Source organism: Amia ocellicauda, chromosome 8 (genome assembly GCF_036373705.1).
Source record: "Amia ocellicauda isolate fAmiCal2 chromosome 8, fAmiCal2.hap1, whole genome shotgun sequence".
NCBI classification, from domain to species: domain Eukaryota; kingdom Metazoa; phylum Chordata; class Actinopteri; order Amiiformes; family Amiidae; genus Amia; species Amia ocellicauda.
This window is the reverse complement of record NC_089857.1, coordinates 3,360,727-3,378,278: the sequence shown is the minus strand read 5'-3', so window position 1 is coordinate 3,378,278 and position 17,552 is coordinate 3,360,727. Positions and strand designations below refer to the sequence as shown.

The 17,552-nt window shown below is 34.8% G+C and overlaps 1 protein-coding gene across 1 annotated transcript in view; it reads right to left on the bottom strand.

Annotated features, from left to right (window-relative positions):
• arb2a (ARB2 cotranscriptional regulator A) overlaps positions 1-17,552 on the bottom strand; it is a 207,967-nt gene that overhangs the window by 103,945 nt on the left and 86,470 nt on the right. Inside the window, exon 7 of the mRNA XM_066711846.1 lies at positions 7,601-7,813. Within this exon, the coding sequence (XP_066567943.1) occupies positions 7,601-7,813 (213 nt within the window). The remainder of the gene's footprint in view (positions 1-7,600; positions 7,814-17,552) is intronic.

Sequence of the window (17,552 nt, the reverse complement as noted above, 5' to 3'; positions counted from 1 at the left end):
ACTGTGCAGTATTGTTAATATTAAAATGTTACATATTTTAATTTATTCGAACCAAAAAAAAGGCACACTTGCATTTCTTCTGTTAAATCATCTTTCTTGTTACTTACTGTTACTTTATCAAGGCTATACATGGAGGCAGGCCACTGTATTTTGGCCTATATATAGGACTGCCCTTCTGCTCTCAAGCCCATCCACTTACATGTCCCATAGTCCTTCAGAAACACATTTATGTTTCCATTTCCCAAATTCTGTTTACATGGATTAATGAGAAACAGAAATAAGAAAAGAGCTATGCAATGGCAAGAAAAATAATATTAAAGCCAAGAAAAATGCAAAATCCCTGCCACAGGATACAATGAATCTAACAGACTTCAACACATTTGAGAAGCAACTGCTAAGTATTTATTTATGTATTGGGTCCTAACTGTTTCTGGTTCAAGAGGAACAAAGGTGAGCTATGCAAGTTGCATGATCCTTCATGTGAACTCACTCATGGTGAAACTATAACAGGACTATCCTGTAGAACCTACCACCTCATATTCCAAGGAAATATAACATTTATATATATGACAAAAAATACATTAAAAATTAAATAAAAAAATAATATTTGAATCAATAATCACAATACAACTTACAGTATACTAGCATCTATTTAATTAATTAATCCATTATATCATCATGTGAAAGTGTAGTCTTTTTGTGCTGTTGCTGTTTCATTAAATTAAATGCCATTAAAATGAATCAGCTTTGATCCACTTCGATCTGATGTTGAAACTGGCTGGTTCTGTTGACTTCACATGAGTGAATGTCAACATAGAAGTAAACCTCAGCTGCTCAAGATGCAGCCCCAAACCCAGCCACAGATAAAATATTATTCACAAGGACTATGGCAGGACATGATATGCTGTCACCTCCTTAAAAAAGTATAGTGTTGCATTTTTCATACACACATATATATATATATATATATATATATATATATATAATTTACATTGCATTGACACACATATCTAGTAAACGAATCTTAACCATGAAAAATCTTTTGAGAATAATACATAAATACAATAATTGAGAAGTATCAACAATTGTCATGAATGGTTTAAAGTATTGCAATTTACAAAGACACAGTTAAACTTTCAGTCAATCTACAATTGAGTTGCTAATTTTTAGTTAATGGTTTTAGTTGAGAAATATGTAAATGTGCACAGAGTGAAGTGGTATTCTGGACACATGTGCTGGGGAAACCATCAGTGAGCAAGTGAATTAAATACCCACGGACACATACTGAGCCAATAAATTCTCAAACCTGAACTCTGTTCATTTAAATATTTAATACATCCCTTTCAGCAGGAAACATGATTATTTTCATTTTTGTTAATAATTAAATATTAAACAAGCTGCGCTGGTAATTACATGTTTCGTATTAACTTTTGTGCCATTAGTAAGTGGACCTTAACACCACATGTTTATATGAATTCAAATTAATGTCTGGCAAAGGAATGATGGTAGGTTTCATTTATATAGTTAATTATTTATTTATTTTTTTGGTTCGAGTTACTCTGCACAGAAGAGAGCAGGTCTTGACATTAGCGTTTTTAAAGAAATCTATTGCTTTTATCATAACACTAAAATGTTCTAAGGGTCTAGATGTCAATGGGACAATTCATTGAAAACAGTCCACTCCTTACATCTGGTGTTCTTATGTGGCTTTAGCTGAACTGCGGGCTGTGTTTAGCAAAGAGTCAAAGGTAAATCTCCAGAATGAAAGAAAAAGAAAAAAAAAATAACATAATGAAATTAGATAAAAATGTATTAATAATAGCAAGGAACAGCAGAAGTAGTGTTTTCACTTGGTTCTTGATAGTATATTTTCATATTTAAAAATATATATATAAATAGATTTAAAAATCATTTGCCTTTGCTATTGGGCTGTTGTGTGTGGTGGTTTTCCATCAAAATTAATTTTATGGCATGAAAGAAATACAGATTAAAATACATAAGCACCTGGCAGCATGTGACAATGGAATGTCTTGTTTTTTATTGTACTTTTTGCCATTTATTTAAGTCCTTTGCATTTTTTGTATGGTTGAATATTATTATATAACATAATGAGTGTGGTATATCTACCTTTCTTTGAGGCATTGTATTATTGTTTTTGTAAATTAATATAGTAGGATAGGTGACACTGTTAATAAGTTCTAAAACACAGTATTTCAAATTAGTATTATTTGTTTCTTCCCTTATAAAAACACTCTGAACCTGCAATCCACCTTGTGCCAGAGAGGGTGAGTGAGTATACCATTATCATCTTGGGTAATTAGCAGATGCAGAAAAGCTGCAGGAAAAGTCAACCCAGTCACAAAGCCAGGAAGTCTTGCAGACTGACTGGATAACAGAACAAAGATATTTGAAGAGGAGGGGAAGAGAAAAAAAAAATCTCTAATATACTATAAAGATTATCACGTCAAGACTGTATAACACTATGACCTTGCTGGCGTCAAAGCTAATCTGACAATATTTGGTAGTACATTGTTTCAAATCAATAACTAATTAACGAAGTACAAAAGAAGTTGCTCCATTTTCCTAGATTCCTTGTTAAAAAATGGCTTTTGGCTGCACATGGGCAGAAAGGTCATCTTTTTGACATCTCCACTAGCCTTTCAACGCCCCTGTCACTGTCAGATTAAATTACTTTTAGCAATTAATTGACATAAGTTAAAACAGAGGCACATTTGTTACAGCAGGTTGTCATAATGACATGGTGAGAAGTTGTTTTGATATGAATTTCTACCCCTGACCCTGTATCATATATTTAATTTTTTTTGCTTGACCTCACTGGAAGATTGGGAGCAACCTTCTAACTTGAACTACAGAGGGCTCACCTTGGAGCCCTCACACAGATCAGATATTGAACAGCTTCACAGAGGAATGCCACTGCTGCTGGGGGGAGGCGTGCTGGGGAGAAACATGTTTGTACTCTATGGTTTCCTAGTAAGAGCTGCTCAAGTTATTCTTTACATCCTACACACAAATACCCAAGCATATACAACTTCAATTTGTAACTTGTTCTTCCTTTACAATACTTAGCTGCTGCAACAAATGTATGCTAGACTACGTATTACAAGTATCTGTGGGGCTGAAGATTAGGATTGACATTTTAAATACCTGCTGAGAAGTGCAACAAAGCACTTGTCCACGATACAGTTAACTTGTCAAGTAAGTCAATTCATTCACATTCTTTACCTAAGTTAATACATAACACCTTATATCAGCTTTCTTTTGCTTGAAAGAAAAAAGAAGAATTAAACAAACAAAAACAAATAAACTGCAAGTATAATTTATGTATTTCTTTGATTCTCCCAGTGACCAGAAGGCATGTGAGGAACCAGGTCAATTTACTGAATTATTTAACACCACCATCTTGAAAACATATTAAACATAGAGAGAGAAATTAAAAAAAAGAGATCCTGCAGACCAATAAGTGCATTTGTCAAAAGCACATGTGGGCCTACAATGTTGTGTGTATTACTCAGAATCACAGCATAATAACATTCAAGAACGAATGCTAAGTTTTTGTAATAATGTATGGCAATTGATAGGAGCCTATCACATTTGAAGCTTTACACACCTGCAAAAACATCCTCAAGCATCCTGAAGTTTCATTCCCCTTAAAAGCAAATTTATATATATATATATATATATATATATATATATATAAGCTGCTACAAAAGGAAAGAGGCCTCTTTTTCAACATTTCTAAAAAGCAACAATAAGAAATGCAAAAGTATTATCGTCATTTACAGAAATAAGTAGTCCTAAAAGAAAGCCCAAACTTTGTTTTTATTGTCCCTTGCTCTTTTTCCAATAGCAGAATTCTAATCCATCCTGGTCAGACTCGAGTGAAAGCTTTTGGAAGCTTCTTAATCCATGAATGTCTTTTTTGTTCATGGCATTCCTCCGCTTGGCTGCCAGAAAATAGGTAACTGGATTAGTGCTAAAATTCAGAGTAAAGTGAACTCCCAAACTTCTGTATAGCAAGTGCTAAGAAACTCAGCATCACTAAACATGAAGCAATGGACTGTGATCTTGGAAAGACTAGAGATTAGGCAAGGTTGGGAGGTTAGACACTATGAACCAAGGGCTAAAAAGTAAGATTCGTAAAAGCAGTTAAGGGCTTATTAATGTGTGTAAGGAACCGTATTAATCAACTCAACTTTATTTTCTATTTGCTCAAAGAAGCCCAATCTAGTATATGCAGGTGGTCCTTTTCTTTTCTCAGTATGTGTTAGGCCGCCAAAAAGAAAAAAAAAGTGCCCAGATAAATTAGCTGGGCAGCTTAAAAATAAAATATAGGGGGGCATGGGTGCCACAATAATAGATGAAAAAAACACAGCTGAGAGACTTGATTTTATCACAATCTTATCCCCCACCCCTAATCTAAATTAAGCCGTGCCTGTAGGGGAAACGTAATGAGGAACAGGATAAAAATTGGGGCAATTATCCGTTTATCTTTTTTGTTTTTTTTAAGCACAGGGAAGTAAATTAGAGGGCTAAACATTTACTTTGTCATGGCTCACTTGCATGCTCTTCCTTTTGCTGGCCACAGTACTAAAGTTTCTCCCTTACGCTGCGATAAAAAGCCAGGCAGTTAGTGTGCAACATGTGGACCAAAGACTGAAGCACTGCGGCAGGCAGGAGGAACAGAAACTATGGAGTTTCAGCGACGTGAGACTAAGTTCTTCACTCAGAGACACAGTCTGAGATCTCTTGTTCAAATGAATGTCGAATATCAAAAGATTCACCTAGAGTCAGATTGCAAAGATGAGAGAAAGCAGAGAAACAAACATGAAGTTTCCATCAGAAGCGATGAGGCTCAAGAGGCAAGAGTCTATTTGAGCTGAATGCTCAATACACGTATACATCCCAAGCCCCGCTAACAATTTTCATAATTTCATGTATCTCTTTGAGAATAACATTTCTGCGCTGAGCTTCTCCCTGCTACTGTCTTGTCAGTGAAAGAGAAACTAAATTTGCAGGTTTATTACTAATCTGTTGACATTTTCTGTCTTCACTCTCAAATTTGGCTTGGCAGATGTTTTCAAAAACAAGAATTCTGTCTTATTACAAAACATATTAAACAGTTTTCCCTGGCAGGCTTGTCTGACATCATGTTTATTGCCCAGACTAAATCACTCTGCTGAGTCCTAATATATGCCAGCTAGTACATTATTCCCCAGTTCAAGACAGATACAGTAAAAACCAATAAAGCAAACTGTTTGTGATCAACTCTGAGTAGCTCAGCCGGCGGCCTAAGATCAACAATTTGCTCAGTATGCGTCAATCACAATGCTTTAAATAAAATGAAAACAAAAAATAAATAAATAAATCTTAACCTCAACAAATATTTACTGCATACTTAATGACAGGAGGAACAAAAACTAATGACAATACTGTATGGCGTACTGTATCAAATTTTTAAGTAGCTGCATGGTATAATCACATTTTCAGTAGTCATTTTATTCTTTTTCTTCTTCTTACAGTGTCCTATTTGTATGCCGCATTTTAAAACAATGACATGGACCTTAATGAGTATTATGACATTATTCCAATTAAATTTTGATTACACTGAAGCTGCTGGTCTGGATATAGTAACCTTTCTCATTAAAGTCTGCCATAACTACAATAATGTTGCTTGAGAGATTGTTTTTTTTTTTATATTTTTTTTTTTCTGGAGAAACACAATAAGAAATACCCCAGGATACAACCGGCCAAGATAGCTTTTTTTTTTTTTTTTTTTTTTACCTAAAGAAGTGCAGGCGAAGAAGAAAATAAATAAATAACCTAGCCATTATGTAGGACTTGCTTTATAGTGTGATGTGTTGATGTGATTTGCAGGACTAACAGAGGGTGGAAGAAAATACTCTCCAACTGCATGTTCCAGCAGAATTAACCACAGCATTACCTGTACTTTGTATTAACTCTGACTTTCGCCTTTAATATAGTAAGAGATACTAAGGGTTTCACACATTTTTGTAATGTAAAACACACAAGCTGATATAATCAGTTCCCTGTCTTGCATGTATCTGCCTACCATGTATAATGCATAGTATGGAAACCAAGCAGAAGCTAATGTCAAAGTGTGAATAATATTGTGTGCCCCCTGCAGAATTCGAAAACCTTGGGTAGCACTGTTATAACGATCTCACGCTGCTAGCGTTACAAAGTGCAAAGGTTCACTGAGAAAGAGAAAAAGGAATAGCAAGGGGCTGAGTTTCCTCATTATAGGATTCAGGAGCTATTCCAGCTTAAATATTTATTAAGATATTAATATCTGCTATTCCCTTCATCTTCTTTCAGATGATATGCGCACACAACCCGAATGGCCGTCCAGACAGGGGGAGAGTTTTGCGACCACTGATGGTAATATGTAAATAAATGAAAATGAAAAAAAAAAATTGCATACATTGTTCTTTTTCTCTTTCTCTCTCTCTCTCTCCCTCTCTCTCTCCAGAGTTCATAAAAGCAATATTGTTAGGCAGAGATGTATGGTTTGACAAGCCAACTTCGTGATAAAACAGCATGCAAATGTATGTCAAGCTGCAGTATGGCAGAGTTAACAAGTGTCACATTGCCAAGGCTTCTACTCTGTGGGGTCTTTCTTTCTTTTTTTTTCTTTCTTTTTTTCAAGTTGTGAAAACTTTTCAGGTATTTTTTGCCTTTAAGCAATCTCTGACACAGTAACTAGGCAACCTTCAAGACGGCAGCTGCAACTTTAATTTAAAAAAGCAGATGTCATCGTTAGCTTCCAGTGCTGAGAAGACAATCACTTAGCTGGCTTATTTGGGCTTAAGGAAGCCCCTGTCAAGTTGGGAAGAACACACAAAATACATTTGGAAAAACACAAAACACAAAAAAACAAAAACCAAGAGAGAGGCTGAGGGTGAAAATTATAATGTTAATTATTATTTCATTTTATTGCATGCTATAGCACTGACAGCTACAGACCACATGCCTGTGACTGCAACTTTCAACTGGCTACATGAAAGCATTTGGGGAACAGGTGAGGTGCTACTAACAAGATCAGGGAAACCTTTAAACATAAACTACAGCTGCAATGGAAAAACAAATTACCAGTGTGTAGGACTTCACATCCTACATCACAGACAACCTCCTGTCTGTCTGTCTCTCTTGCTCTCGCATGTCTTCAACAAATTCCACTTTATAAGCTTTAAAACCCATTAGTCTCTCTCTGATTCAAAGATCGTGATTTCCTGTCTGATTCTGCATTCTATTTTGTCCACTAAAGTAGTAGGGGATTTGATTTAATTTTGCAGACTGTTTTGTAAAAATTACAAACAATTAAAAATGTAATTAATTAATATTGATAATGTCAATAATAACAGCCCCAACAGACCCTATTAAAGTACATATGACCAAAGTAAGAGTGAATGAGGGGAAGTAGACTAGAGGCACATCCTCTGACACAACCTGGCAATCAGCCGAACTCCTCCATATAGCCAGTCTCTTGTCTTTCTTTCTTTTTCTCTTTTTCTCTCTCTCTCTCTCTCTCTCTCTCTCTCTCTCTCTCTCACACACTCACCCGAATGGGGATCTGCTCAGTTTCCTTCTCCTTCTGAGGGTTCCTGTATTTCTCATAGAAGTCCCTCCGTTTCTTTGTCTCCTTCTCGTCCTTGCGCTCCCTCTTCTCTGCCGGCTCGTCCGAGCTGTCCGGGGAGGGCTGAGTCTGCTTCTTTGGTTTCTCCACTTCTATGAAGTTTTCATTCGGGTTCAGCACGATCACACCGTAGCCCTCCTAGTTAATGACAGAATTGGCACAATTAAATATGAAAACAATACAAAATATACATATCAAAGGAGACTTGTTTAAATGTAACAAGTGTGAATGTGTGGGTCAACAGAATGGCTGCCACCAGCACCAATAACAACAACAACTACAAAAAAGTTATATTCACTGCCAGTAAAGCAAACTGACTGCTGAAGACGAGTAAGACTTTCCACACTTGTTGGGTGTGCAGTAGTACTGTGGGGAAAGTCAGTGTTCAGGGTTTGTACAATTCTGTTTATATGAACTACTCAAGAGAAAGGATTAGCAAACAACGACATCTCATCTCACGCTGTGCATTACAGTAAGTGTTTCCAAAGGGCACATGTCAGTAACTATCAAAAATTATCTCATCAGTCAGTCAGACACAGATGCATGTTCGCTGGACAATGCTTTTTTTTTTTTTTTGAAACTCTGGCAATAGTATTAAAGTTAACATGTTTAAAGCACAGTTTCACATGAAAGGTCATATCATTGAGGAAAACAAATTGGTATATTAAATCAGATTAGAATTACATATAAATATGTGACTTGTTCAATATATGTGTACACAGCCATACAGCACTCTTTAGATGCAAACATATACAGTATATATATATATGTATATATATATATATATATAATCTATATGTTTTGCATATAATATTTAGCTGTTTTTATGTTTTCTTATTTTTGCTATATCTCTATTATCTTGTCTCCAAGCTGATGTCTAGCAGTTAGATTTTTTACACAAGATTTGTCCAGACAGAAAAATCACTTAGCACCCTTTTCTATTTTATCAATGGCATTATTTGGATTTTGAGGTTGCATTCAGTCGATAACGTACAATGACAATTAAAAACGGGAAACAAACCTAAAATAATACACTGCAATTTCCAAGGTACTTTTACTAAACTTATTCCAGGTATTAGTGAATTGAACTGCAACACTTTGAGTCTGATCTTCACCATAGAACTGATTGTAATCTTCACAGGGCAAAAAAAGAAGAAGAATGCCTTTAGACGACAGTTCAAAAGCACTTCAAATGCAATTTGTGTCTTGACAAAAGCAACTTTCAGATTTTTTTTAGTAAAGAGATGATCACTGAATCCCATCCCAAATTCACAATTAGACATTAAATCAAGCAGAAACCGTAAAAGCTGGCTGTATATCATATAAAGGCTATCTTTTATCTTCTTTTAATAAGTGTTATAACAGTGATTCCTTTTCGCAAAGTCACTCGTTCACACAGTGGATCTTGTAAGGGTGACAAAATGTGGTCTTCATGATATGGCATTAACACAGAATTTGTGTTGACAACAGAAAAACAACACATTCACAGCTAGAGTGATTATAAAATTATATCACACCTTCTTTCATAAATTCAGAAGCAAATTTGCTCCTTATTCTAAATGTATTAAAATAAAAGTTATTAACACATTAAATCAAATTAAGACGATGCAAGTTACTGAATACACAAACAAGTCAGTTTATTACAAGCTTTTTCTTCTTTTGTCTAAATGTGAACAATTTGTACATAGAAGAATAAAGTTATGAAAACAAATTCATCCATTAATATATTTGAATGCTCCCAAGGGCTTGTTCTAAAAAATATATATAATAAATGTTATTATTAGAGATATTTTTATTAATTTTATATAAATACATACACACACACAAGGTCATTCAGGGATGTTATGTCATAAAATCATAATTTCTGTTTCTATAGCATCGGGTGTGAACGATGCAGAAATTTGTGTGTGTGTGTATATATATATATATATATATATATATATATATATATATATATATATATATTTACAGCATAGATACAAAATTAAATAAGAACCTACAAGCTTCACTTGTTTCATTTGTTTTTGTAACTACATTCTTGCAAAGCACTTTTCTTATGACCTACTTTATAATTCCCTTATTTATGTATGCTCTACCTTGTAATTAAACAGTAAGACTGTTTGTTTTTAATTTTAATCAATTTATTAGTGATGCACACCAAACAAACCATTATTAAAGAAATAAAAATATGTTCTTCTTTATCTTAAACTGATTAAGAATATTTAAGTACCCTCAGGCTCATTATGTGTTTTTCTGTCTATGTTTTAATATAAAAATCAACACCTATTTCAATAAGTTCATAAAGAAGTAATACACAATAAGGGGAAAAAAGAAAAAGCTTTTGTTATCTTATTATTTTAAAGCAGTTATTTTCACTTTAACCACACAAATGTTTGCTTTACAGAGTTTTATAACCTGTCAGACAGCACACAGAACAAGAAAAAAAATAAGGAAAAAGTGTACCATGATTTTAAACATTTCCTGTGAAAGCCATAAATGCAATCTTTAATTTGAACAAATGATTATGGCTAACAGAGTATTAAATGCCACCCCTCCCCAACCACACACACACACACACACACACACACACACACTCATTTGTTGGGAGCACAAAGCCCACGTATTAAAAGAGTATTAAACACCTTTCAAGAAATCCCTTTCATTCATGCCCTCGTCCTTTCCGTGCTTTTTTAAACATTTGATCAGCCTGGGGTTTCTTTGTTAGCAAATGCACTGGAAAACGTGGACCCAGTCTTTCACATCACATGCTTTGTGCCACTGCCCACTGGTGGCAGTGAAGATAAATGACTGGCAGAGCAGGCTCTCATGCATCAACTTCATCCTTTTCCGAGGAGAAAGCACTGCTGGGGTAGGCTGGCTTGTAGGCGTTGCTTCCCAACTGTGTGAAAAGTTTATCGGAGTAACCTTTACCATGCTTTGTCAACCTGTAGCAGATTTGTGATTCACAAGGTCTTGTTACTTCATTATAGGTTTCAACTACAGGGCTACTAAGTTGCCAGTATCCAGGTCCCTTTTCTATAATGCATCACTCCACTGGAAAGGAAGGGAGTGCTCTGGCTTTTGAACAGTTTACTTTATATATTTATTTGTTTCATTTTTTTGGTTAAGCTATTGGTATATAAGTATTGATTGCTTGTTTATATATGTGTTTCTTTGATCTATTTAAAGATAGAGTGCAAATAAAAAGAACATTTTATTGTATTTAGTTTTTTACTTGTCTGGCACACAAACTAACTTTCAGTAGACAGCTGTCTCTAAAATAAGAAATTAGAAATATCTCACCTAATAATAATAATAATATCACCCATGAAAATGTATAGAGATACACTGCAGATACTAAGATCTAACCAGGTTTAGGTTGGGCGCTTTCATGTTTCAATTTTTCATTTCCTCATGATGCAACCATTTTTTGTTTTGTATTTCTCCACTGTATATTGTGGTACACTACTGAAAAAACTTCATTATTATTAGAATTATTATTATTGTGTTAATACAATTTTAAAATCACATTTAGTTCAAGGTAAACTAAACACCTGTGTTCTCAAGACAAATGCAAACTCCTAAGCGGTCCCAAAGTGAAAGCCAATTGAAAAAGACACAAAAGTAGGGTCTTATCTGCAACAGTCTGAAGCTGGCTTCAGATTAGGCCCTCTGTGTGTGTGTGTGTGCATGTGTGTGTGTGTGTTTTTTAAGAGTCTCCCTGAGTGCCTATTACAAGCCTTCACACCCTTTCCAGGCTTCTCTTTTAAATGCTCTCTTATGAGCTCTCCACCCATTGCAGCACAGCCAGAGAGGACAAAGCAGCAAGCTGAGGCACAAAGCCAGGGAGCTGCCCCTAGGCCCGGGGCTGTGGAGTGGGGGCAGTGGTCAGTGAGGTCAGCACTGGCCCCAGTTGGAGAAAGGGAGAAAGACCTCAGTGCTCCGACTCTGGCCACACAGTTAAATGCTCTTTTGTGTGGCTGTCTATATCCCACCCTCCCTCTGAGGACAGCACACCCCCCTCCCATTTAACAACAGCCCAGCTCAGCAATCCAGCTCTGCCTGAGAGAATCAAATCAAATCAAATAATTAATTAATAACCTGCACCATTCCCGATCTGCAAACGCCAACACTGCATCATCACCACACAAGAAGAGTGCGATAATTTAATGAATCCAAATAAACAAATAAATGACGGTAATTACAAAAACTAAAACAACAACCTGGGTCCAGTCAGGTAATGTAAAAGCATAAAGTCATCAGTGCTTTAATTCAGGGACAAGTACAACATCTTTCTCAGACTGTCACTCTCAAACATCTCTATCTCTAACTCCACATCAATACATTGTGTAATAATAATAGTCCTTCAGGTTTTCTTAGGTTACCAAGGAGAACTGACAGGGGAAACACACAGCATGCCCTTCTAATATTGATTAATTTTCCTCATTACCATATGAAAAAAATAAGATACTTTTCCATCATTTCAAACCCCAAAAAATCTGAACTATTTGTCTTAAACAGAAAACAAGTGCATTGACTGACCATTGGTGACACATTCCTTTAGGCAAGTTATCTCAGTGAAGTGAAACTATTTTATAGGTGGGTTTCTAAGTGACACATTTTCATTTTGGGCTAAGGATTCTCATCTGCAGCGTAATTTTGGAGCCAGGGAAAGAAGTTTACTGTGCCAGGTATGCAGAGCGGTTGCATGCATATGTGTGCACGCATGCACGCGTATGTGTGCGGGAGAGAGGGGCTGTTCATGCTCCATAGTGACCACTGGCAGCCGATCGCTGGGGAGAAAACCACGCTGTGGGGCTAGGGATCTCCCATTTCCTGATAGCAGGTCTTGGCTTCCTGTTCTTGCCATGCTGCTCAGTGATTGGCAGTTTTTATTTTGCCAGACACAGGACAGAAGAGCAACGGCTCCAGACAGCCAATGGGAAAGCAGACACAGCCTTTCTCAAGGCAAACAGGACTCAGAGATCTGAATAGGGCAACACAATCAAAGCCTCAAGGTATTTGTGAGTGAATGGTTTTCAACACGGATGTTGATTTTGGATTTTTTTTTATAAATACATACATAAATAAATACATTAACAAAAGCTATACAGAATACATTTTTTATTTTTTACAGAGCATCTGCCTTTGCTTTTATAACAACTGCTGCATTGGGTACTGTAAATGTGAATAGACCCAATTATAAAATATAAATTACTCGCTCCAGAAGTAAAAATCTAAATACCATAATATAAAAATTGTCCTTCCCCTTCATAGATTAGACAGCCAGCTCAAGGCCACCACCTCCATCCTGACCTTTTCTGTCAGCGCTTCTCTTTATGCTTTTTTCAGCATGCAGGGCAGTATTATTCGTTCTTAAGATACATGAGAAGTGGGCTACATTGTCAGATTAAGCCACAGTCTGCCCCATACCGCAATGAGCTCATCTGGGCAAATAAAGGGTTTTGGCATGTTACAGTTTTACAATATTTTCACTAAAAACATATACATATTGTGATAATTAACTGATTCAAGCTAAAATACTTCCATATTCAAATACACACCATTGAGTTCATACAGGGATCCGACATGCATATTCTTAAATACAAATAGGCAATTAAATAATAACAAAATCCACAGCCGCTACTACAGGTTCAAATTTATTATGTGATATCAAGGGCTCAGCACCATATATATGGGATAAGGGATAACATTTTTGCTATACCACAGGACTATATCCCAGAATGCTCAAATAACCTCTGTACAATCTTCCTCTAAAATATGTTCCTTATAACTGGGAAAAAAAGTAAACATCTCCTGTATTTTTGAACCTAACAATATTAATCCCCAAAAACATATACAACTGGATTACTTTTTTCTCTTTTTACTGCTGTTTAATACAGGACAAATGTATTAAAAGGGATAATTGACATAAAAAAGTGTCATACTTTAAACTATTAAGGATTAAGTTTCCCTTAAAAATTCTATACACAATAATCAGTGATTTTAAAAGCAAAACCTTGCAGCTTATTTGTAAAAGTGTAGAACTTTATTATTTTTTTTTAATATCCAAAATAATTTGTTTTATAGATCAGAGCAGAGGCATATTTTTATTTAAATGGCTTATTTCACCTTAACGGGTAATTTAGGGCAGGAGAGTTATGAAGAGGAGTTGATTTCCAGCACACACTATAGACAAAAGTCATTTACTGAATTAGAGAATTAAATTAAAAAAGTGATAGTAATAATTCAAATGAAAACGACAAAGACAGAGCACATGTAATGTCTTTAATTGTAACTGACTCAATGCAATTGTTAATTAATAAAATAGCAAAGTGTTTTTGATTGGTGGTTTTGTTTTTTAATAACTGCTAAGAAGAATAAACATGATTTTGTTCAAACCAAACTACTTTTGTTGGTCTCTGAGTTTTATTTAGGATCCTCATACATCCATGCATTTTATTTTTCTATTTTTTTCTGATTGCTTATTAGATCACATATTAACATCCAACATTTTATTTTTTATTTGTATTTCTCAGTGGTGTCCACGAAGTATGGGAGAGGCCAAGAAAACAAACAAACAAAAAAAAACCATTAAGAAAACATCAATTTATGTATGTGGAATTTCAAAGGCAGACCTCCTGACAGTATTGATTGCCGAAGAAGTGTGGGGCAGCCCTCTAACCGTTCACCACCTGCCGATTCCTTACTCTCCGGCAATTTGTACTTTATTTTATTAAAGAGTCAGATTAAGATCTGGTGTTTAACAGCAAGGTTGTCCAGTCCTTATCACCTTTCTCTCCTGGACACAGATACACTTTGTGCAGCTTATCTCCCAAGCTGATATATTACGTCAATACTGCACGTCCCCAGCCCAGTTAAACTAGACTCAACCTCTATTTCAGCAGTGCAAACGGTGATAAATGCAATATTACCCTTGTCCCTAAATACTGGCAGGATGTATTGCTTTCACAAGCACCTCTCAGGAACATAAAATACAAAGTGGACCAAGGTAATACATCATCTCAGTACCTAGGGAGAATAGCGATATCAATTTTGTTTTAGTACATTTCTTTTATATTCTCCTCTCCTTACGTTGTTATTGGTATATTATTTAAATATATTTGTTAACCATGAGCATGATCAATTTCAGTTCCCAAACTGTGATTATGCACATTATTACTTACTTATAGCCGGGTGTTTTATTTACCGGCTGTATGATAAAAGTACCACCAGTGGTCATGCATTTATTATGAAGTTATATATATTATAGAAACCTGAAGCTTAATCTATTCTATCTACAGCAAAGAGGAGACTACTTCACATAAATCATCAGAGAAGTGAAATTTGTCAAAGGTATTGATTGTGTAAGTAAATATTACACAAATCATTTGTCAACTTTTATAGGAGGACAACATGTCAGTTGTTCACAGAAACATCACAGTAAACAAAAAGAATAACCATGCCTTGGATACAATAAGAGCCTTAAAGCAATTTTTTAAAGAATAATAAAATAGACACACACACACACACACACACACACACACACACACACACACATATATATATATATATAAAAATATAAATAAATATATATATATAAATAAATAGATAGATACAAAGAGATAGATAGATATATTACATCTGAATTAATTTAAAGAGCAATGCACACACACAAATACACACATAGGTAAAATGTAAATAAAATGCATTGATTATAATACACATAACTCCTAATGAAATTAATAATAATAATAATAATAATAATAATAATAATAATAATAATAATAATAATGAAGCAGCACATCCAAATCAACTGTGCAATAGCTGATGCATACAATTATAACATTACAAAAGCTGTGGTTATAATGGAAAACGAAAAAGTAGTCTACATCTGATCACTTGCAGAGATATTCATTTTTTTTCTGATTGTGAGATTTCAAAGTCTCTCACATTGAGAACTGCCAGTACATCTTTCTATTTCTGGTACAAATACAGTACAGCAAACTTGACTGTCAGGTAACATCATTTAAGCTGTGCTGTTTGTTAAGAAACATAATCATCATTCTGTTAAAGGCAACATACATGCAAGATGTTAATGTAAACAAGTGTAGCTACCCCAGGGTGTTGACATTTGTTTTTACTGTACCTCAACACAAAAAAACAGCTTACACTTATCTCACACTAAATAAAAGATCATAGTGCTTAAAAACAATAGGGACAACAGGAAGAAAAAATAACTGTTGAGGTACTGTAGAAATACTGAAGTAAGACACACACACACACACACTTACACACAAATCTTCTATTGTTATGCCTTAAGCATTTTGATTTATATTTCTATATTGTTTCTCTCAGCTTACACATACATTTTTAATGAAGGTGATGGGAGATATAGATCATGGAATGATATGTGCCCCTGTTATACTTGTCTAACTATTTTATATATAAATCAAACTGCTGAAAGCATGACAAAAAAAGATGTCAATCTAATATTGAGCCATATGATAATCCTTTTATTTTTTCCCCTGTTTGTTACTTTGTTTATTTTTAAGCAGACACTTTTTTGGTAGAAGCTTGAAGCACTTTCTGCTTGACTGCTTGCTCAGTACAACAGAGTTTGGGTAAGTGGGCATGAATTCTAACGATCAAGCTTAAAACAAATACAGATGGGATATGCACACAGGCCTCAACAGCCAAGCCATATGGTTTTGAATGAAATTCCCTGATTTATCTGGGGATGATGCCCTTCCAAGGGGTTAACAGCCCCCCCTAGGTACAGTAGCTGTGCTTTGCCTAAAGGAGACTTCCCACAGGCCTCTCCATCCAGAGACAGACATCAGGAAAGACGCCACGTTGAAATTTCACTTGATTTTCTTTTCTATTTATCACAGACACTTTGTATTACTCATGATATCCAGCAGGCAAATCAAAATTTAATTTCTCAGATTTAGAAAATCACCCTTTGCATATACATCAGACACGGTATCAAGATATCGAGCCTGAAGAGTAAGGTGAGGGCAACTAACCCCATCAAAACAGAACAAAAGATCTCACGCAGGAATCAATACAGATTCCTTTATGAGTACAGGAGATAATAGTTTAGATGATACAATTAACAGCACCGTTATATTAGACCAAAGTGAGAGACCTTTCCATTTCACAAATTAATGTGAAAATGATACAATAACATCTTCCTCCTAACTGTATTTATTTACCATTAAAGAAGATGACAAAAATATTGGCTATTCAACTCATCAACTCAAGGCATTTCTTTCTTCACAGTAAGGGTAATGACAGGTAGACATGGGTTTTGTAATTATTATTATTATTAATAATTTGTTAAAGGAAAGTTCTAGAAAGGTTAATAATAATAAAAATAATATTAATAATAACAACAATAATAATAATAATAATAATAATAATTATTATTATTATTATACAGTTAGTGAACCTTTCCTTTCCTTTTTTCTTTTCTTCTCGAGACTCTCCTCTACTTAATCATACTGCCTCGAGCTTGTTCAGTGACCTTTCAATGAAACTTTAGTTCATGGACCAGTGGGAAGATAAATTCAACCCTGAACATAATATTTACACAACGTGTGGCTTCTGTTAAATCTTTAAATATCTATGCATTCACTATTATTATTGTTGTTATTATCATTATTATTATCGACATCTTGTTGTATATAGAGTTTCTAGTAATACAAAAGTTAATATGCGATGAAAGGACTAACATCCTCTAGGCATAGTGATTAACATCTGAACTGGAAAAATATACAACAAAAATTATTTTATGATTTTGAAAATATGGTCGAAGAGAACTTAAATTGTAACTGGATGAAAAATGACCTGCAAGAGTCTGTAAATAAAATTT